Raw genomic sequence first — 23,270 nt, forward strand, 5'->3', positions numbered from 1 at the left:
AACAACAAAATAGAAGAGGCTAAATTTCCATACACATTTTATGTGGCCAGCATTAGGCCAACCCTGACACCAAAACCAGACAAGGATACTACAAACAAAATTATAGGCCAATATGAACATAGATGGAAAAGTCCTCAACAAAATATTAACAAACTGAATTTCAACAATACATTAAAAGGATCTTACACCATGATCAAGTGTGATTTATCCCAGGGATGCAAGGATGCTTCAACATCTGCATATCAGTCAATGTAATACACTACATTGACATAAGGATAAAAATCATATGATCTTTAAGAGTCCCATGCAGGTGACTATGAGTGAACAAGAACATTATCCCTCAGTGGAGGAATTATCCAGTATAAGTGATGCTGACTAGCATTATGAAAATAAGAAAGAACAGAAAAGCTGTTTCATTGTAAGGGTGACTCTCAGAAAAATGGTTTTTACATCCTGTCTCCATTTTCACCCTCTGGTTATCTCTCTCCTGGGTTAAAAAAAAAATGAAATACCTATGATACTTGAACTCCTCACAGAGTCTCTTGGCACGAGAATGTTTAGCAAAGCTGGATTACTCCAACCCTCAAAATGCTTTTTTAATGCAACATTTGTGCTATTTTCAGATTTTCCTCATTCATGAAGCATTCCAACACAGAGTAAGTAGGACCAGAGCTGTAGCATTTTACTACAAAATGCAAGATGTCATTGAAGGACCCCAAATGCATTGAGTGAAGCCACAAAATATAGCTTAGATGTTGGTTTTACATAAAGCCAGCAATTCATTAAACATCTAAAAGCCATAATTGTTGCCAGAGTGAATAATTCACTAGAAATGTTTGGGGAAGAAGAGTGGAAACAAAGCCCTGAATAAAGATATATCATCCAATCCAAACTGGGTGTTCATGAGACTCTGCCACATCCCGTTGGATCACTGAGACTGAAGGTGGAGGAGAGTGGAGTTCATATGCCCCAGTCAGGGGTGAAGAGCAGGTAGTTCACTGAAGTCTGCTGGTGAGCACCTACAGTCCAGTTCGTCCATCCTTTCTTCATAGTTCCCAGTGGGAAGGACACCAGTGCTTAGTTTACATTTATTCACACAATAAAATAGCCCCAGATGGAAAGTATGCTTTGACAGAACACTTCTTCTGACGGTGTTATGTTGTTATATTCCACAGCCACTTACATACTTATTGTGGTTGGCAGAACAATGAGCTCTCAAAAGCATATACCCTCTGAGCCCTAGAACTTGTGATACATGATCTTACATGACAAATGACTTTGCAGAGATGATTAAGGATCTTGAAATGGAGAGATGATCCTGGATTACCCGGAAGGGTCCTCTTTGATCACAAGGGAAAAGAAAGGGAAGCAGGTGGGTATCAGGGAAGGAAATGTGACAATGGAAGCAGAGGTTGGAGACAGATGGGATTGTTCACCTGGAAGATGGAAGGAAGCCATGAGCCAAGGAACATGGACAGACTCTAGAAGTTAGAAAAGGCAGGAAAACAGATTTTCTTCTATAGTCTCCACAAGGGAGACAACTCTGTTAAAACTTTGGAGTTCTCTGAAACTGTAAAATAATAAATTTGTGTTGCTTTAAACCACTAGGTTTGTGGTAATTTGTTATAGCCGCCATAGGAAATGAACATACCTGTGGATGTTTACATTGTCTGCCCTAATATTTTGCCTTTCATGAGTTGACTTTATTGTTCACAGAGTTAGAGTGGGGCCTGTTTTCCTACCCTTGACTCTGGATTGGCCATATGACTTGCTCTGGCCAAAAGAATGAGCTAGAAGTGATGGTGTGCCAGTTTTGGGTGTAGGCCTGAAGAAACTTTGTGTGTCTGCTTACTATTGCACTTCTGTCATTGTCATGATGGAGGCAGGCCTATGCTAAATGTTGGTTTGAGGACAAGGATGGGGAACAATGGAACACAGAAAGTCCAGTTAAAGCCTCCCAACAGACATAGGCCCCAACTGGGCCATAGCCAATCGAGCCCAACTTAGGTCAGCTGGGATCCTTACTGACCTCTGAACTACAATAATAAATTGATTGTCACTTTAGGCCATTGAATTTTGTGATGGTTTGTTACACAGTAGTAGTTAAGTGATACAGTGATGGCAACTTGGAAAGCAAAGCAGGTGTGTGTGTGTTTTTATACAATCTCATTGTAATGTTTGCTTCTCTTGAGTGCATGGCCTAGGCCATAAAAATTTAAGCAATTCATTTAGGCTGGTCACAATCCTACGGTCTCATTTTACACGTGCAATAACCAGAAACAGAGCAATCAGAGACTTTCCCACTCACCTACCCCCTCCCTCCACCCCCAGAAAGAACTCACATTGTAGCAGTCTGTAAATCTTTTTATTAGTTTATTGAAACTGTAAAATATAATAAGTTATATATACAGGATAAGACAAAACTATTGACAATTAAGACTTCACTGGCTAAGGCCCACAGCTCCAGCCTGAGGTGTTTCCTAAAAGTTTTTAAGTATAGCAAAATAATGACTGTCTCCATACAAAATGTCAGGGTGAAAGTCCCTGCTCTGGTCTGTGATAATCATTATGGTCTCATTGATTTGAATTCCATAATGTAGGCTAAAGCTCATCAGAATAGACTGTTCTTGGATTTATGTCCAAATAAGTAAATGACAAAGGAATGTTTAGCTCTATAATGATTAGCTTCCTAAAAATGGTAGGTTGAGAATCACTGAAACATGGCATGATGCTGGCTAGATGTCTGGCCCCAGCATTGTAAATGTGAAATGGGGCAAAGCTCTGGGTCCAGGAACAGCTACTTGTGCTCCTTCACTGCAAATATTGTTCTTGGGACACTCTGGAACAGCATGCTCATCACATGTGACATTTGCAGCCTGATTCAGGGGGACACTCTCATCATCATCATCATCACAAAGCAGGAGAAAGGGGTGCCATAGGATTTCAAAGAGAGATTAAAAGGCTAATTAAATTTTGTCATGGAGTATTTAGCTTGCAGGATATACCAAATAGGTTCTGAAAAACAGCAGCAAACAGACACAGCAAATGATGATATTAAATATTCAGGACCTAATTATGATCCTATCACAGTATGTTCTACATTCATTGGTGGGAAATTGCTTGTTGGCTCTAAATGTATGACTGATTTCCTCTCCCCAAAGCATTTGCTCAGTCATGTGACTTATAATTTTAAAAACATCACTTTGTAAGTCAGAGACTGGTTTTAATTTGGTAATGACTATAGTCAAATCTGTCATTAGGAAGCTCAGCAGTGAACTCTAAATTAACCCCTTGGTATGATCACTACCCTGGCTCCCATACTCTTGGCAACTGCAGGCATAGGAAGAGAATTTGCCAAGAACAATGCCAGTTTATTACTTTATCTCTACAATTATAGTTACTTTGAGTTTTTCTGCTTCTAGTCTCATTTTACTTGATGATTCACCTGTGTTCACTTCAATGTGCACCTTGAAGGCCCAGGATTTCCTGAAGTCCATTTTCCTGTTGCCCACCTAACCTTACTTTCCCTGAATACAGAATCACAGACTCATCTCTCTTTTGCAGAAGAGAAACTGAAGCCCAAGAAGGAGAGGAGAATGGCCCAAGTTAGAACAACTAGAAACAGGTCCCTGGATTTCAAGCCCAGGCCCTCCCTGTGCTGTGAGGTTCCATTTTCCTTGACTGGCTCAGAAGCTCTCATGCCACAAGGCTCATTAGCAAGTCTCAGACACTTAAAATCTACAGTTATGCATGGCTGAACTCCTAGGAAGTCACCATTTCTCTTTCCACATATAGCTGACCACTCATTTCTGTTTAAATCAAAAACAGGCTGACACATAATTTAAACGGACTGTGTCCTTGAACATTGCCGCCCACAAAGGGTCAAATCTGACTGTGGATGAGAGTGGAAAGCAATTCATGTGTAATACAAAACCACTGGATCCCAGGTCCAGGAATCAGGCAATAGGTGAAATTGGCCACTGACTGGACACAGGTCTACTTGACTGGAAAAACACATGCCTTATAGATCAGTGACAGAAGGCAGGCTACAGAGTGAGCTCTTCCATTAGTGACTGGAAGGGCTGTAGGAGTATGGATGATCTTAAGAACAGCCACTTAGGACATTAGCAGACTTGTACCAAACCTGACACACTACGTGGAGTGGGGCATCTGCCTTTTGTAGCCATTTCACCAGGCATTCAAGCTGCTTTCTTCATGATGCTGCCTTCCTTCATCACCCCAGTGAGGAGCCATCTCCCTCCCTCAAAACTTCTATTACGTTTTCTTAGTATCCCCTCATCCAGACTGTTTGATATCTTTTAGCAAAATGGTTTGTTAGACACGTCTTCTGTCTCTCCTGAGGTTGTAAACTCCTTAAAAACAGGGACCAGATTCTTCATCTCTGTCATCCCCACGTTGTTTGGTTCATCTGAGTACCCAACAACATCCCTTGAATGAATTGATGAATAAATATTCATCCTGCCTGGTGAGGTACAGGTGGGTAGCTGGGACTATCCCAGCTTTAATCTTTTATTTTTGGTTAGAATGGAAGACAGGCCTCATTTCTTCTTGTTCCTTGGAATGGCCTAAGGCAAAAATTCATGACAGCAGAAAAAGCCTGAATCTTGGCAGTCTGTCGGCAGCACTCACAGCTCCAGAGCTCTTGGCACATCCCAGGTGCCTCCCAGTGAGGACAGCCCACAGGCAGGCTCCTCAGGATGTAGTGGGTGGCTGGGAAGCAGGTGGCACGAGCCCAGCCCACTCCAGTATGTCTGCACACAAGGACTCCACAGCATCCAGCCTCTCAATCTGCACCAGTTTTGTGAGCAACTCTGGGATGCTATAGCCTGCTGTGCTGATGCGATCAAAGAGCTGCATGCCATCTGTCATGCCCCCAATCTCGTCCCTCTTGAGTCCAAAGCTCTCAGCAAGGTGGCGCCATGTTTTCACAACAGCCTTCTCGGAGTTGTACGTGGAGCTGAGCATTCGGCTTGTCTTCTCAAGGCAGTCAAATGGCAACTCTGTGGGGCTGAGACCTGCAGAGACAAATGGCCATAGTCAGACATTGCACATGGCAGTCAATAGAAGCCATTAATGATGTTGACACCATTAAAAATTATTTTTAAAACTTTAGGAAAACTGTAAAATAAAACACAGATACAGAAAACCATAAAAATAAGTGCGTATCTTGAGGTGAACTACACCCAGGACTTTGCCAGCCACACGAAGCCTTACTATGTAGTGAAACCCCCACAACAGTCCCTTCCTCCTAGGAAAATAGCCATCATATTGATTGTTACAATAATCCCCTCAAAACCACTGTCAGCAGTCACCAAAGCCTTGAATATGGGCTACCCTTAGTTAGGTTGCCCTGGTTTACATGGAGCTGGGCTGAGGAGGGAGTCAAGAGGACAATATTATGTCCCTTTATGGAGAAAGCAGTCACCTTTATAAAAAGTGCTTTCAAAGACAGCCCAAAGTTGGTGCTACCTGAACTAAGTTATTGCAACCTGAGTGGTCCAATGGTTCTCAATCTTCCCTGACTATTAGACTTACCTGGGAGCATTTTTAAAAAATGATGTATTTTACTTTTGGATGCTGGAGTAGACATGCTTTTCCCTATTCCTCCTAGTAAATAAAGCGAAAAACCCTAGACACTATGTATAAAACAAACATAAAGAGACTCTGGAAAATGGTGAGACTGGTAGGGAAGTTGGGACTATAGCAATGACATTGTGCTGAGTCTTTTGCATCATTATCCCAGACATGGAGCTGAAGAGTCCAGCAATCCAGAAATACATACAATAACAAACAAAATTGTCCCTACAGATGCCTGCTCTAACTAAAGCACTAGGAAAAAATAAGCTTAGCAAGAAAACATTTAGACAGTAGCTGCTTTGTTACAGGCAAACACCACAGAGAAAACTGTGGCCCCACCCACAAGGCAAGCAAAGCCTGGATGTCCAGCTTCCATAGGCTGTTACACTGTACCAGGTGTCAGGGAAGGCAAGATCAAAAGCCTGGACTTCATCATCATCAGCTGATAACAAGCCTCCCAGCCCAATGGTATCAGTGGCGATCACCTAGAGAAACAGATTCCCACCCCACCCTTCTACCATCAACAAAAAGAGACCCCTACTTGGGTGTAAATGAAGGCTGAGTAGGAACCTGAATATTTACCTCCATAGAAGTATCAGAGGAAGCCAGATACAACAGAAGGTTTAAACAAGATACAGTCTCATAACATGACATAAAACTCTCCAGGTTTCAATAGAAACCCACTTGTCATACCAAGAACTAGGAAGATCTCAGATGTTCTTAATTTTATTTTTGAAAATATTTCCAAAAAGGGCTGAGGTAGGGTCAGCCAAATTCCCTGTGGTTTTTGGTGGCTAGGAAAATCTCAAATAAAAATAGACAACATACCAGGGATAACAGAGATGTTAGAATTATCTGACAAAGATGTTATAGAAGCCATGATAAAAATGCTTCAACAAATAATTACATACATGCTTGAAACAAATGAAAAAAATAGGAAGCCTTAGTGAAAGATAGAAAATATAAAAAAGAACCAAGTAGAAATGTTAGAACTGCAAAAATACAATAATTGAGATAAAAAGCTAAGTAGATATGCTCAATGGCAGAATATAGACAGAGGAAAGAATTAGTGAACTGGATAACAGAATAGAAATCACTTATCTGAGCAACAAATATAAAATAAACTGAAAAACAGAGAGCCCCAAGGACCTGTGGGGCTATAACAAAATATCTCACATTTTTGTCATGGAGGCCTAGGAGAGGAGAAACAGGGTGTGGATGAAAAAAAGAAATAATGGCTGAAAATTCCCCAAACTTGGAAAGAGACATAAGCCTACAGATTCAAGAAGCTGAGAAAAATCCAAACAGGATACACCCAATGAAATTCATATCAACATGCATCAGAAATTCATGGAAACTAAAGACAAAGGAATCTTGAAAGTAGCAAGAAAAATAAACACCTTACCTACAGGGGAAAGTATTTAGAATGGTAATGGATTTCTCATCAGAAACTAGGAGGCCAAAGGGATGTGGCACAGTATTTTCAACTATGGAAATGAAAGAACTGTCAACACAGTGCCCCATGCCCAGTGAAAATACCTCTCAAGAGTGAAGGGGAAATCAAGGCATTCTCAGGATGAAGGAGAACTAAGAATTTGTCACCAACAGAACCACCCTAAAAGAATGACAAAAGGAAGTCTCTAAACAGAAAGGAAATGCTAAAAGAAGGGACCTTGGAACATCAATAAAGAGCACAGTAAGCAAAATATTGGTAACCACAATAGTTTTCCTTTTCCTTTTAGGTTTTCTGAATTATGTTTGCTAGTTGAAGCAACTGATGTATGTGTGTGTGTGGTTCTAAACATATATAGAGGAAATATTTAAGACAACTATGAACAGGAAAGACATAAACAGAAGGTTTTGTTTGTTTGTTTTTGTTTTTAAAGTTGGCTTCATGCCCAGTGTGGAACCCAGTGGGGAGCTTGAACTCATGACCCTGAGATCAAGACCTGAGTGGCAATTAAGGATTGGATGCTTAACTGACTGAGCCACTCAGGTGCCCCAAGAAGTGGGCTCTGTGTTCCTTCCTTCTGCCATGAGGAGAGCCCTGGCACTGGGAATAACTCCACAGTGCTGCTCTCCATGGGCAGCTGATGTCCCCTGGCCTTGCCAGGCTTATCACACAGGCTGACCCAGGGGCATGTGTATTTATGGAGAAGAGATGCCACATTTCAGCAGGCAGCTGAGTAGGGTTCTTGGTCCCTAGAACTTATTTCTGGCCAAATGAGCACCCAGCCAGCAAGCCTGCCACAGCTTAGTGTGCTGGTCTCCACCTGTGCAGAGAAATGAGAGAGCACCAGGCTCCACTCCTGCTACCTGGGCCAGACTTGGAAGTCCAAGGAGGGATGCCTGCGAGACCGGGACTGAGTGGCCTGATGAAGTGGGAACATTCCCTAACCTCAGTGATGAGGCGTTTTGTCTCCTGGGTGAATACAAAGGTGATTTAGAGCCTGGATTGGAAAAAAGTGGGGAGTGTGGATTCTGGTTTCAGGTTGAATATGCTTATATTCCTAGTCCTGCTGCTCATGCCTGGAGTGTACTTGGGTGTGAGACAGCCTGACTTTGCTTGCTCCAGAAGCATCTTTGTGGAGGGGGACCATTACACAGGGAAAGGGCGAGGCCAGCTAATTTTTGGATAAGTGACTGAAAACACCAATGTGGGGACAGCATCTGGGGACACTGGAGGACACTGTTCTCTAGGGCATCCTGAATTCATGGTTCCCCAGAAAGGATCTTCCCTGGAGCTGGGTGTCATCTTCTTGTCCTTTGAAGGAAAGGGCTGTGGGGAGTACCAGGCAAACGTTTTATATGGTTCCATGTCAAATCCCATGTCCTTCCATACCTGAAGTGGGTTCACCAGCCACTGGGATAAGAAACATGGCAAACTTGAGTGGGTGGCCTTTCTCAGCCCTCATAGGGCCTCAGGACTCCTACCAGAGCTGCCTCCTCCATACTGATGGTTGGGGCAAGATCCTTGGAGAAACCTGGGCTAAGTGTCCCCCAACAGTGCGTCCATGCTTACCTTCCACAACTCCACACACATTGGCATACACATCCAATATCTTTTTCCTTCGACTTTGAATCTATAGGAAAAGTTAAGAGAATGTTAATTTTCACAACAAGGGAAAGTGGTAGCCATCAAAGATGCAAATTCTCCATTGATGTGTTGGCAGCTGCTCTCCCCTGACTTCTAGTCAGAAATCCTGAATGGTGCCCTCACATGAACATCTCATCAGGAAATCACAGGGAGAAAGCGTTTTCTTCAGGTCTCCACCTGAAGCACGTTCAGTGCTCACAGAGGTGGGGGCTGCTGCTCCCACTGGATATTCAGGCTCACAAGACACCTGGCATCAGTCTGTGTTGGAGAGTGAGTGGTGAGGACCCCAGCTGGCCAACGGTGGCCTGAGATGCTGTGGCCATGTCTGCAGCCATCCACAGACTCTTCTCCCAGAGCACACAGCTCGGGGTAAGGACACAAGGCCCATGCTGGATCAGTGCAGAAAAGGCCCTGACTGAAAGGTCCCATGCCTCACAGGAGCCAATACTTCTCAGAACAACTCCACAGACCTCCAGGGTCCCTCCAAGTGATGGGTGGCCATTACAGTTGTCCCTGAACTCAGGGTAGCCCAGAGCATGGCATCCCTGTCCAGATGCAAGCCAGATCTGGCTTCCCAATGGAGGGATATTTTTACGCTAAGCTACTTTACCTAGCAACATGCTGACCTAGGTTTGAATGGGGCTGCCAATGAACCACATGCTACACACTCAGGCAGCCTGAGCAGAGCTGTGCTTCTTTGCCCATGTACTGTGCCATGGCACGTTCCAACGGGGCCTGATTTAGGTGACAAGCCTTTTGTACAATTTTACATGAAAAATGCATATTTTGTGTGTGTGTGTACACTATGTGTGTGTGTGTATTCACATGTCCACACCCACCCACTCCCACACAGATGTACATAACACTTATCTGCTTAGATACATGCCAACATATTTACAAAGGTTTTTTTCCTATCTTGTGGTATTCTAAATAATTTCACTTTTCCCTTTTTGCTTATTATCTCTCATTTTCTTTTATAAAGCTACATAACAGAGACATAAGTTTCCTGTTTTTTTACTATCTCGTTTTGAACCTTCCACTCTATCTAGGTTCCTGCAGTGGGTCTGCTGGAGAATGGTGAGCATGCGTGCGGCAGCACCAGGGCCTCACCCCGGCTGACTTGGTGGTGGCCGACTTCTCCCGGGCCAGGTGAACCAGAGACAACAGGCACAACTCTGGGGAGCCCTGCTTGTCAGTGGCAGGCTCCTCATCACTGTCCATGCTCCGGCTTAGCAGCTGCTCATTCTCTGATGACGCGTCATTCTCACTGTGGAAACAGGAGGGTGTGTGTTAACTGCAGCCCTGACACGTTCTCCCAGTGGGGAGATAACTGGGATACAGGAACTTGTTCCCAATGCTTTTACTAAGCAGCTCCTGGGCATGAAGTGAGAGAGATATGTCCACTCTTAACTCCTTGTCCTCTGCTATTTTCCCAACTAGTGACCCAGATGCAGGGTGGCCTACAGGTGTCCTGTCAGAGGACTCACAAGGTGTCTTGTGAGCCCCATAGGGCTGGGGTCCATCAGTGAGGGGGGCGGCTCAGTCAAGCTTTCTTGAATACATCACAGCTTCCTATATTTAAGCAGGTAAGTGCCAAGTTCAACCTTGTGTTTCAACGCAAACAGGTTTATGTGGCCGGCACTGAATCTGTGCAAGCTCGGGAATAACCCAACAACGCTGAATGGAGGCTTCCTGGGGACCCCCCTCTTGACTAGGGGTTGACCCAGCTGAAATGTGTGCATTGTGGGTAGGGGTCATAGAAAGCCTGGTGAGGGGCTCCAGGAAATCCCCCAGGAAGGCAGGTGGGCCCATGTTCCACCACTGCTCACTGTTCACAGCCCTAGGCACATTTGGGTTGGAGCTTAAACTCTCAAAATCATTCCAAATACATGAAAAACAACATTCTTTTTTAAAGGCATCCTACTAGCTTCCTGTGGTCGGCTAAAGACTTACAAAGAATTAATTTTTTTTACTGGGTTACAGTAATGAAGCCCACACTCAAACATAACTGTAGAGACTGGCTGAAGGCAAAGCCCAGTAGGTTCAGGGACTCACTTGGAGTTGGCTGGCCTGCTCTTGTCTCCACCTGACAGCAGCCTGGGAACAAAAGCATGGTTGTCCCCAGAGACCACTGACTGCCCCAGGTCCTTTCCCTAAGAGCTGAGAGCAGGCAGAGGGGACAGGAGCTCTGTGCCTTCTTTTCTATAGCACCATTGTTGGATTTTAAGTTTTACTTGATATTTGCATATGAAACAAATATTATTTTTCCAAATATTTTTCCAAATTCCCCAAATTTCCTTCAGTCTTTAGATGAAACTTAAGTCATAGGACACATCTCTGCTCTTTTGAGTATTCTTTTTTTCTTACTTTTGAGAATGAGAAAAGGCCAGAAGAATAGAAGGGGAGAGGCTGCCATAACATGGGCCTGGATAGACTGGAGGGTGAAGGAGAAACTTGTCCCTAGGGAGGCACTCTGCACAGCCAGACCCTGCAGCATGGCCCCTGCATGCCCTGGAGTTCTTAAAGAGGTCGGTGGGAACTAAGGCACTCACAGGAAATACCTGCCATCTGAGGGCCTGCCAAAGTGGACACACACTCTTTCTTTTCTTCCCAGCATGCAAAGATTTCATGATTTAAGTCTGCCTCCTGCCCTTGTGTCAGAGGTTTTGAGAAATGTTGGAGTTTTCCAAATGAGGTAACATGTTTAGAAGTGCTTTATTAATGCCAAAGCTCTACAGAAACATGTGGATTCATGATCATTCCTACAAATGAAAGTTTTTGCAAGAGTTCACCCACCAGGCTGGAGGCCGGAACAGGAGGTATTGCCCCTCTGCTCTTCTTGAAACTAGTTTGGGGGTCTCCCATGGCCTCTGTGCCCCAAATACATGGGCATTTGGGTAGGCAGGGTCTTGGAATGGCCAAGTGGGTGGAGGCTGAACAGGGGACTGACACTATGGGGTGGGGTTTTGGAATCTAATCAGGACCAAGTTCAAATGACCATCTAAGGGGCAAAGGAAAAGTTAACTTCCCTCTGCCCTAGACATTAAAGCCATGGCTGATTCTGCATGCTAATGTGTACTAAATATGGTACATATTTAATACGCCAAACCTCTTCCTTAAGAGGCCTTACTTCACAAGCATTAGTGGTTGGTCTGGAGCCTGTACAACTTGGGCTCTGGAGTCAGATGGTCTGGACTGGCCCCCAGCCCTGCCACTCGTGGATGTGTGATCTTAGGCACATGACAGCTTCCATATCTTAGCTTCCCACAATCAAGGATATTATTAGCACATAGCTCTTGGGGCTCTCACACTTAGCACAGTGCCTGGTGGCCAGATGCCACTTAGCCATCATCATTGCCAGCACTGTTCAGGGTTTAGGAATACCAGTGCTGGCTTTAGCACTAGTGATGTTAGTGTCAGTGCTAGCCACAATAGGCTGCTGGAGAAGAAGGGGGCACTCACAGGCTTTGGGTCTACACACAGAAGGTGGATGTAGAAGAGGAAGGCCCTGAAGCAAGGCCCCTCACACCACCTGGCCCCTGCTGCAGGTCGGTGGTGAGGCTGAGACCTGGTGTTCACCTGCCTTGCTAGTCTTGAGGCTCTGCTCCCCCTGGAGCGTCCAGCCAGTGGCTAGGCTTCTCTGTGTTCTGCACATCTGGCAACCCAATTCCCCTTCCTGCTGACCTCACCTTGGGGTAGGAGCTGCTCCACCCCATGGCAAGTGGCTACCTGGGTTTGACTTACCTCTTGGCAGTCTTGGGTGGAGCTGCAGTCAGCTTCTCAAATTCGTCCTTCTCAGAGAAAATCACCACACTGTCTGCAGGTAAATGGAAAGATTGGCGGTGGGAGAAGGGAGCTGGAGTTGGCCCCAGACTCTGAGCTCATCTTTTCCTTCTCATTTCCTCTTTAGCAGGCCTGTCTGGTGTCTAACCCACACTACCTTCAGGGCCAAACACAATGTGGGGGCACTGACACCTTTTCCTACAGCCCTGTTCTACATTGCATGGGAGCACTAGTGGCTACGAGGCTGGGCTGGTGAGTGGGGAAGACAACCTCTACCCTGGATATGGACACCCATGCTATCGGGGCTCTGTTTGCAGACCTTGGGCCTCTTTCTTCTCCTCTTCCTTGCTCACTTGGGCTTCCACGCTCTTCACCGGGTGGCTGGTGCAGCATGCTATTTGGAGAAAGGGAAGGGTATGAGGAGCCTGGATCACTGACAGGGTTAGCTGACACAGCAGTCTAAGAGTGAGGGATTGTGGGGTGGGTGTGGGGGCATTGGGGTGCAGTCACCTGGGGCTGAAGGCTTCGTCTTCATGATGTAGAACATGATGATGAGGACAATGGCAATAGCCATGATGAAGATGGTGGACATGGCAATGATCAGGGCTGTGGCCAGGTGCCCTTGGCCTGAGAGCTCTGCTGGAGGTGGGGAGAGAGGGCAACATAGGGCTCAGGACTCCCTACAAGAGCCCATCAGTCCAGCAGGACCCACCCTCTGAGAAGAAGGCAGTGCCTGTGGCAAGAGATGCTTCCAAGGGACCCTCGGAATCCAAAAGACTTGCTTAGCCTGAGACCCAAGCCATACAGGTTTTCTTTGGGAATCATTTCAGGAATGCCTGGGAGCTCCCCTGGCTGGTCTTAACTAAGGCTGACCCAGACTTCTCTGGAACCTAACAGTTTGGGATCACTGGTTGTTCCTGAGGTGCTTGACTGTGGTCTACTTTGGGAGCCCTGGGTCAGATGGGATGTGGAGAGGAAGAGGCCCATGAGCCAAGTGTCCTGAAGATGGTTCCACCCAAGTTTCTTCCAAGCAAAAGTCACCTCTGAGGGCTAGAAATTCTATTCTTGGTTTGGCTCTATCCTGTGTCTCATGCAATTTCAATTGCATGTAATAATCAGAGTCTCAGGGCAAAGGTCTCACAGGCACTGCTGCACCTTTTCCTGTTCTGTCACCTCCACAATGGGGGTCCTGTCCCTGGACAGTTCTCACTCATTTCCCCAATAATGCCTGCTGCTGACACATTCAATGCCCTGACACTTGTTCTGATTCTCTGAAATCACAAGATTCCTGTAGTAATGAGGCAGGATCCAGGTTACCCACCACTCCCATGGGAAAGGGATAAGATGTAAAGCACTGGTGACCATGTAAGGGAGGTGGCAGCCCTTTAGGAAGAGGCACTGGAGTTTGTAGCCTCAGCACTGCCTGTTTCCACAGCTGCCCATCCTCCCCAGTGGGGTATGTCTGCAGGAAGACAGGCTTCAGGCTGTCACATGGGGAGTATCATTTGGATCCAGGTATGGATGATATAAATGCTCTAATATTCTCCGTGGTATGCTATTCCCCACCCCCTACTTGGGGCCTGGAGAAAATGAGACTTATATATCTTAGCAAAGTCTTCCTGCTTTGATGCTCTGTGAATATACAGGTCAGGTTTGGAGGGCAGTGCCAAGGCTAGCATGCTGAATGGACTGTGGGATTTTGAAGGGCCCCCAAGCTTCACTGAGAGTGGGGCCCTAAATATGCTTAAATAACAGGCAGCATTAAAACTGCCAGATGGCAGCATGAGGCCTTGATCTGAGAGAAACATGGGCCTTGGGGTCCTCTGCCCTCCTCAAGCGTTTCCGTCCCTAAGGGAATAGGGAGTGAAATGTAATTATTGGAAACAAAATTAAAGTGTTGAACTCAGCAGGTTTATCTGAAAGCCAGCAAGAGAATGGCTGTTGCTGTCAAGCCCAGCCATAGCGAGGAAGCTGGTTCCTCTCTGTGTGGCCGGCTGTGCCCTGAGCACCACCCTGCCATCCCAGAGATGTACCTTTCTTGCCAGCATGTTCTAAGCGGCTCAGGACACCCATGGAGAGATCTCTTCCACTCCTTGTGGAGATCATGACCACCTTTCCGCTCCTCCACTATTCCTCGTCATTGTTTCCAGCCTCCTTTTTGCTCTTATCCAAGCCCCTTATTTCCAGCTGGCTAGCTGCAGAAGCTAACTCCTTACCTTTGTGGGCATGCTGGAACGGAGAGAGGGTGCTGCTGCCAGAGGTGCTGGGGAAGTTGGCGGAAACTACGGAGCTGGCTCCCGCACCTACAAGAAGAACCCAGTCACCTCGTGTTCCTTGGGATGACCTGGACAAGCCTCACCTCCAAGGATGAATGCAAGGTGCAGTCGCAAAGCCAGGATCTAGTATTCTAGATTATGCAGGGGCTGCAGCGAGGGGCACAGGACAGGGAAACATTTTCATCTCCTAGAATGTTTCATAATCCCTAAAGAGTATTCTGACCTCCCAAGGGTTAGTCTTCAAGAGAAGGCACATGGGTAAATCTGCTAAGACTAAATAGTGGTGTCTCACCAACTCAATATTTCTATGAACAGAGATAAAACATATGCAATCTATAAAGATGAGAAAAGTACATATACGTACAAGTATTACTGGGGGAAAGTAGTACTTGAGAAATTTCTTCAATTACATAAAGCAGAAATGTATTTTTAATACTTCTTCTAGATATAAAAGTAATATGTGCCATTATTAAAAACGAGAAAAAAAATGGGAACACAAAAAAGAAAATGAATCATCAATAGCTTGGCTAGCTGAAGTTGACAATTTGGTGTGTTTTCCTTTAGGATTTTCCTAGGATTCATTTTTTAAAATACTTGTGACCAAGCAGTTTAAGTGCAGAGATGAACTTTGCTTTCCTTCAAAACCATGACTCCTAAAACTTCCTTTCTCTATCCCTTCTCTCTGTCACTTAGCAGGGATGCAATGGAAGCTGGTTTTGTGACCAATCACATTGCTAAGAAATTGGTTAAAACAAAGCAAAAATGTTCTGCCACAGAAAACACAACATCCTGATGGTCAAAGTTGCTGTAGGCTGGACTTGAGTTTTGCCCTTAACAAAAATGATCATGTTTCAAATACACTTCCTTCTGTCTCGTTTTTGTCTGTGCCAGTTCTGGAGTAATTCATGAAGGGGCCTTGCATGCTCCCGAGTAAGGGCAGGTGAGCTGGTCTCTCCGAAAGTCACACATGCGGTCCCCCAGCCAGACCATCAGGAGTGGCACGGCTCTGGGTCCCTGGTCAAGGCGTCATGGCTACCCTGAGAGCTGGCTATGACACAGACGGTTTCTTTAAGAGAAGACACTCAGGAGAAACCATGCTCTGTGAGTGGCACTTCCAAAGCCGCCTGTGCACAGCTTGGGGCAACTCAGGAGATGGGCACCACAGCCAACTGGGTGAGGAAAGTCCTGCTGAATTATTCACGCATCTGTGTCCAGTAATTAGACAAGATCATGGGAGAGCAGGGCCAGAACAAAAGAGAAAACTGCAAATACAACAGGGGGAGGCTTGGGAGGGAACAGGGACAGGCTGAAGACTGGCTCCTGGGTCACTGCACTTCTGTTAGGTGCCACAGGTCTCAGGGCCAGCCTGTCACTTGGGTTCACAGGAAGGTAGTTGCTGCTGGAAGAGCAATGTTATCTGCAGGTAGAGGAGTCAAGAGATGGGCTCTTTAAACCACATGCCTACCATAGGGAAGCACTGAGGGGTGTGAAGCACATACCGCCCTACCCCCTGCCCCAGCAGCCCCAGCACAGGGGCCAGCCTAGGAGCCCAAGAAGGCTTGTCAGCAAAGCCAGCATGGGAGCTGCTGGGGCCACCCTGCCACACTTTCAGCCCACGCCTGGAGCAGTCTTGCTGAGTCAGACCTCTCAGCACCAGAGGCATCTCCTGTCTGGGGATCTGTTGCTTCTGGAGCCCAGGGGCCTAACTTATCTGGTGCTCCTGGCTTTTGCCCTTTCACCTGGTCTCTGTCACCTGCTGTGCTGTCCCAGACATGGATGTGAGTATGCCCGGACCACCACACAATGGAAGGAGCAGTCCCTTCCCCCCACAGGGCATGCTGAGCTCTGTGGCTCCTGCTTCTCTCCTTCTTTCTCAACTGCTGGTTACTGGGATCACTTCTTAGCTCTCCCATCATAGGAGAGAGGGACACGCTGAGGGGTGCACGGGGCACTGAGGCAGCAGGCTCATCCGTGGTGCCCAGCCATCCTCTCCACCGTGGGCTACCCTTGTGTCAATGCAATTTCAGAGCAGACCTGCTCAGAATGGAGGTGGGCTGCACCTTCCTTCCCCCACCATCCCTAAACTTTTTAGCCTTTTCACCTGGCCTGAGAACCAGTGGCCTCTTAGAGGTGCTGGTGGGAAGGTGCACCCCACTTCTCTCCCCCAGCATGGGCTATGTGCACACAGCAAACCCTGGGGCTGGGGGCTCTGCCATGTGCACCTCACAGGCCATGCGGCTCCCCTTCAGAGTGGCAAGGGGGCTTCAACTGCATCCAATCAAGTGGGAAAAGCAACATGGGGCATGGCTTTAAGCAGAACCCAATTTCCTTTTTAAAAGCAAACAGGACACTGAAAACAAAGCTAATCTATCTGTTTGGTAAGGGGCTCAAGGGAGCTTAAGCTATTCATCAGGGGAAAAAAATGCCCATGGGCTCTGTTTGTGGATTTGTCATCTTTGTCTCTTCTTGTCCCTTTCTGCTGGGGCTTGCCAGCCATGGCTGGGTGACAGGGGGCTGGGGTTAGAGGCACAAATGTGCCCAGGCCTGTGGTTCAGGGAGGAACAATGGGAACAGCCCAGCCACACACAAGCTTGTGAGATGCCTTTGCACCAACTGGCAGGACTGCTCCCACAGCACCATCAGCAAACAAGGCTGACACCCAGGCTACTGCATGTCAGTAAGGCACATCTCACTACACCCAACCGGCGGCTCCTGAACTCGGTCAGATGGCAAGCTGGGCCCTGCCTCCACCCTGGTTCACTAGATATTCCCCCTAACTGAGCTCCAGCCATGGTCAACTGAACGGCCCTGGGCTGCAAGTGCTGGGTGGAATGTTCTCTGGCTGTTCAATGATCCCTGAGCCTGCTAGAAAAATGTTCTGTTCGGAGCACACCCCAGGGAGAGAGGGAGGGTGAGCAGGAAGGCTGCATGAGTAGAGGTCTATCTCTGTGGGTAGGTGCCCTCAGCACAGCAGGCCACCAGGGTGCTGCAGGGAAGTCTCCCTGTTCCAGATTCTGCTCTGGTCTAATGAGGGTTAACTCAACACTAACACAAGTATTTGGTGTGTGGGAGGTTTCCCTCCACTCCAACACCGTAGCATGTTTTGAGTCCACTTGGCCTCCTTGGAATGGATCGTTAGGTGAACATATTTCTCAGTAGTTTCTGTCAGGTGGCCAACTACTGGTCCTCCTTGCCCGGCGTAATGCTTCCACTGGAGCCTATCTCTGAATAAGCAGAGATGAGGTCCTTTACACATGGAGTCAGAGAAGTAGATGAAAACCGTAGGCCCAGAAAATAGGCAGACATCTTCACACGAGGTCTGTATTGAGACAAAAGCAAGTGGGGCCTGGTTCTGCTAAGCTCACTGGCGGGTTCCAGGCAGACTGACTTGAACAGTAGGTATGGGAAGTGGGGTTCTGCACGGTGTAGGGCCACTTTCCTCAAGAGGATTTTGAGAACTGTAAGCATGTGGCTTAATGCAGTAATACCTCTATTCAATGCGATGACAGGACTTACGGGGCCTTTGAGGTTTGTTAATCCACACGGTGTATAAATATGCTGTATGTGTTAGAGACTGCTGGGCTTCTCTGCATAGGGAAAACAGGCTGGATGTTCAGGAGTGGTTTGGCCAGGGTGCCTCCAGGCTGCTGCGTCCACCCAGCGCCCCCCAGTGGTGGAGCCTGGAACAACGGGCAGAGCCGCAGGAACCCCACTGCTAGAAGTGGGGTCTCCAGGGGCTTCCTGGAAATGCAGTCTGGAAACCCACCCCAGACCTGCCTCGTCAGGATCTCTTTCTTAGCAGGACTCTGCGATGGGCATACACATTCAAGTTTGAGAGACACTGTGTTAGAAACAGCTGGCCGCTGGCATTTGGGAACACCACAGCTCCACCTTTGAGCAGCATCACTGTTGGGCATCGCACGATGGCATCTGAACGAAACTCGCCACAGCTTTCCTGAGCAGGATTTTCCAAGAGGTGAGTTTATCCTGGGCCTGATGCAGGGCTTGTCGTCACTGAGGAGGAATAATAAGAATGACGATATTGGGACAAGTGAGGCCCCAGCCCCGGAGCTGCCTCCCTGGTCCCTCCAGTGCTCTGTGAGGGTGTGTTCCTGCTGGCCTGGTCCCAGGGGGGCAGATGGGGTACAGGAGGTCAGTGTGGGTGACCTGGGGTGGGGCCGCGCTCACCTGCTGGGCTGTGGAGCTCTGCCATCTGCTGCCTGAGTGCCTGGTGTGGCACTGTGGTGTCCTGGTCACCCACGGCTGATGCGCCATCCCACCATCCACATCTTATGACACAGATATCCACATTTTAACAAGGTGGAAACTAAGGCACAAAGTTAAGTAACTTTCCCAAGAGGTGAAACTCATAATGAAATCCAAATCTTCCTGGCTATGACACCAGGCCTCCTCTGCGTCATCACACCACAGATTCCTTTATGAGGCAGCCTTCAGGCATGAGTTCTTTGGATGGTGCAGGAAATAAAGAAAAACAGACACCGCTGGTTCACCAAGTAAATAGTGCTCTTTGACTTGGGCTTCTTTTCTTTTTTCCAGCTGGCACTGATTTGCCAGGACCCAGATGGGGATGGGATTGGAAGTGGCTGCGGTCACCACCACGTCCGGAAGGAAGTTGCACACTTTCCCTTTGGGGAGGTCACAAACAGGGAAGGAGGGGAGGCCCCTCTGGGGGTGCTCCAAGCATCTGGGGGCCTCCTGTTGCACTCTAGTTGGTTTAGAGAAGACTCCTCATTTACACTTGCTTTGTGCTTTCAGTACTCTAAGTATTTTGGACACGTAGGTCAGTCCTATTGGCATACTGAGAGGATATTATTTTCTCAATTATACAGGAGGAAAAACAGATGGAGGGATGTTCCTGGCTTGCAGGGTGTTTTGCAGTCCCTGAGTACCACGTGCCACAGTAATGTCCACTAATTTCTGTTTTCATCAGAGAGAACAACTGGCCCAAGGGCAAGATGATCCCAACCAAGGGCCCCATCGCCCTACACTTCATAGAGCCATGTAGGGAAGATGCTCATCTTTAAGACAGAAGAGGGAGGTGCCTGTCGGTTAGGCGGCTGACTTCGGCTCAGGTCATGATCTCACGGTTTGTGGGTTCGAGCCCTGCACTGGGCTCTGTGCTGACAGCTCAGAGCCTGGAGCCTGTTTCAGAATCTGTGTCTCCCTCTCTCTCTGACCCTCCCCTGCTCATGCTGTCTTTCTCTCTCAGAAATAAATAAAAAACGTTAAAAAAATTTATAAGACAGAAGAGGAACTGCTGCACAGAGAGAAGGAGAGTGTCCTAGAGGGTGGGGGAGAGCTGCAGCAGCCTCTTTCCAGCCCTCTCCGGTGTGACATCTTCCAGACTCCTCCATGGGCATCTTTCAGGGGGCTCCCCATCACCTCTGGCCAGCTCCAGACCTAACATATGCATCATATGCTTTGCCTGGAGTCCACGCCAGGCTCTCTGACCACAGGTTTGTACACTCCACAACTCACTGACTCCAGGTAGCTTCGTACTTAGGTAAATCACATCAAAACCAGAGGGAGCATATCAGCTTGGAGGCAGAGGAGTTCTCAGTCACTGACTGCAGGCTCAGGAAGGGCAGCACCTGGAGGTCCTGGGACAGCCAGCCAGTGATGGCAAGGTCCTGACGAATGAGGCTTCATGACTCTCTGGGATCTCCTGGGGTGAGGCTGATGAGGGCAGCCTTGTGAATTTGAGTCCCGGGTCTTCATGGAGGCTTTGGTCACAGCCAGCTTTTCTGATTCTACCTGCTGCTCCTGAGCAGGAGCGTTGGGTCAAAAGGTCTCTGGACTGAAGATTGGCGCAGGGGGGAGGTGCAGACCCCAGAGCTGGAGAGAGAAATTCTTGCATCCACACATGAGACCCTGACCCAGACAGGGCTCCATTCACCATGACACCCCACAACCTAGCTGGTTGCCTCTCCCCATTTTTCAGACTGGCAGACAGAGGTCTGGAGGCTTGCCCGTTGACTCTTGGGTTCAGTGTCTTAGCAGACCTCTTTTAGGGCTGGATGCTATGAACCCACTCCAAGTCCTTATTGGAAGCTGGTTTTCTGTTAAGCAATTCAGGGTTGGGGGCTAGGGAGAGGATGTGCTTATTTTCGAAGTGTCCAGGGGTCAGGGGTTCTGCTTTCTCTCCCCATGTGATGAACCACACTGTTGAACAGCAAGAGGAGTGAGGCACCCCTGTCCTGCCTCAGAGCTCTTCTGACCCTCCAGGTGGTTACAAAAGGCCTGGGCAAGGACAAACCTTGTGTGTGTGAACTTGTTTTCCAGGCTCCACAGGCAAAGAGATTTTACTGCATAGGTGGGGAGTGCCTCACATCTTAACGGTGAGGACTCCACCCCAGAACTATCTGGTATTGAGTTGGTTGGGATCCCCTAGCAGGAGACAGTGGCATGGCTGCAGACTTTACCACCGGACCTGCTAGAAGCCTGGAGCCCTTGGCCCTCCCCTAATTTGTGAATTAATGAGCATGTGGCTGGGTACAAAGCTTAGCTTTAAAAATATGCAAATCCATCACTGCCAGTGCATCTACTGAAGTGATCTAGGAAAGAGGGGTGAGCCCCCAGGGCAGCCCTGCCACATGCCCACCTGACCACTTGGGTACCTCCTCCCTCTGAACCGGAAGGTGAAGCAGGTGGGGGAAGTGGTGCTCCTTGGCTTCCTGCTCTCCTTCCCCACCTCCCACTGCTCCTAAGGGCAGGCCCTTGTTCTATTCCCCTAGGTGGGAATATTGTGAGAATATGGAGTTGGGGAGAGGCAGGGTCCCCACACAGCCCCTCTTCTGCCCTGTGGTGGGGGTGGGGCTAGGGGAGAGCAAGGAAGGGCTCCTGCAGCCCATGGACCAGCTGCCCACCCACCCTCTTCCACGGTGTCTCTCCAGATCGTAGATCCACGAGGCCACATGCTACATTCTCTGGAACAGAGGTCCCTGGCCCTTCCTCACAGATAACATGTAGTGAGAATCAACCAGAATGAGAAGGGGAAAGAAACAGTTCACAGTGGGACTCTGAATTCTCAAGGCTCACCGCTTACATGGGCTTTGTGGACTCCAGTTCATTCAATGTGACCACTCCTCATCTTTCCCTCGGTTTGAAAACATGTGCAAGAACTTAAAATTGCCTAGCACTTTGCAGGACTTGGCAAAAATACCTTGGCAACTGTGATCTCATTGGTATTTCCAATAATTGCATGAGATGGAGAGTTCCGATTTTAGAGCCCCATGCCACAGATGACAAAACTTGTTCAAGGTGTCAGGTGATTGACTCATGGGTCAGCTGTAGCAAACCTCCCTTCAGGGACCTGCTGCCTGACTGGCCAAGCCATGGGAGCAGTTTTGTTTATACCTTCACTGTATTCATCTCTCTGGGTGCTGGGACTGGCTTATTTCTATGACACTGTGTAACGAGAGATACCAGTGCTGAAGCAGCAGTGTTCAATAGAAGGACAAGGGCACTCACATTCCTTGGTGTTGGGGGGTGCCAGGAGGCAGGAGTAGCATACCATCCCGTAGATGTTCCTGGGTCTATTTTCCAACATGTAGTAGCTACAGAGAGGATGAGACAAGACAAAGCAGACATGTGAGCCAGGTATCACCACAAGGAAGTACTGACCACGTGGCATGCGCATGATTCAGGCATGATCCAAGCATGACCAAAGTGTAGCCAAAGTCAGGGAAGAGACATATGCCATGGGAATCGGGAGCCCTTAGAGCCAGAAGCCCATTTTGACTGCTGAGTTTCTTTTTTTTTTTTTTAGTGACAGTGTTTTATTTATTTATTTATTTATTTTTTTACAAATAGTTTATTGTCAAATTAGTTTCCACATAACACTCAGTGCTCATCCCCACAAGTGTCCTCCTCCATGCCCATCCCCCCTCCCCCCCACATCCATCAGTCCTCAGTTTTTGTCAGCATTCAAGAGTCTCTCATGGTTTGCCTCTCTCCCTTTCCCCCACCATTTCCGCCCTTCTTCTCCCCCTTGTTCCTCCGTCAAGTTCCTCCTAATCCTCCTATACGTGCAAACATATGATATTTGTCCTTCTCTGCCTGACTTATTTCACTCAGCATGACACCCTCAAGGTCCATCCATGTTGCTACACATGGCCAGATTTCATTGTTTCTCATTGCCATGTAGTATTCCATGGTATAGATAAACCACATCTTCTTGATCCATTCATCTGTTGATGGACACTTAGGCTCTTTCCATGTTTTAGCTATTGTGGAGAGTGCTGCTATGAACATTGGGGTACACGTGCTCCTATGCCTCAGCATTTTTGTATCCCTTGGGTAAATTCCTAGACTGCTGAGTTTCTCTGGGAGTTTTCAGCATGTCTTGAAATGGAAAATTCTTTTTCCAATTATGGGCTACTTTGGGCCTTTAAATCTCCTCTCCTTTTTGATTCCTTTCACTGATGAATTTATTCAGTGTGTGTGTCCTCATCATCTTCGTCCACATCATCCAGCAGAGTATTTGTGTGCCTACC

The 23,270-nt window shown here is 47.5% G+C and overlaps 1 protein-coding gene across 4 annotated transcripts in view; it reads right to left on the reverse strand.

The window, feature by feature from the left end:
* Positions 1 to 2,378: 2,378 nt before the first annotated feature.
* Positions 2,379 to 23,270, reverse strand: part of EDAR (ectodysplasin A receptor) — a 98,575-nt gene continuing 77,683 nt past the window's right edge. Inside the window, exons 5-12 of one of the 4 annotated variants that reach the window (XM_077768558.1) lie at positions 22,246 to 22,331; positions 14,695 to 14,781; positions 12,989 to 13,114; positions 12,798 to 12,872; positions 12,440 to 12,512; positions 9,806 to 9,962; positions 8,621 to 8,681; positions 2,379 to 5,036 (exon numbers count right to left, since the gene is read on the reverse strand). In XM_077768558.1, coding sequence (XP_077624684.1) covers positions 4,714 to 5,036; positions 8,621 to 8,681; positions 9,806 to 9,962; positions 12,440 to 12,512; positions 12,798 to 12,872; positions 12,989 to 13,114; positions 14,695 to 14,781; positions 22,246 to 22,331 — 988 coding nt within the window. In that variant the 3' untranslated portion in view covers positions 2,379 to 4,713. Of the gene's footprint in view, positions 5,037 to 8,620; positions 8,682 to 9,805; positions 9,963 to 12,439; positions 12,513 to 12,797; positions 12,873 to 12,988; positions 13,118 to 14,694; positions 14,782 to 22,245; positions 22,332 to 23,270 lie in introns of all 4 variants that reach the window. The other 3 variants (XM_077768557.1, XM_077768559.1, XM_077768560.1) reach the window with 3 other exon arrangements.

Source organism: Crocuta crocuta, unplaced genomic scaffold, assembly GCF_008692635.1.
Source record: "Crocuta crocuta isolate KB4526 unplaced genomic scaffold, BGI_CrCroc_1.0 scaffold788, whole genome shotgun sequence".
In the NCBI taxonomy this organism is placed as follows: Eukaryota; Metazoa; Chordata; class Mammalia; order Carnivora; family Hyaenidae; genus Crocuta; species Crocuta crocuta.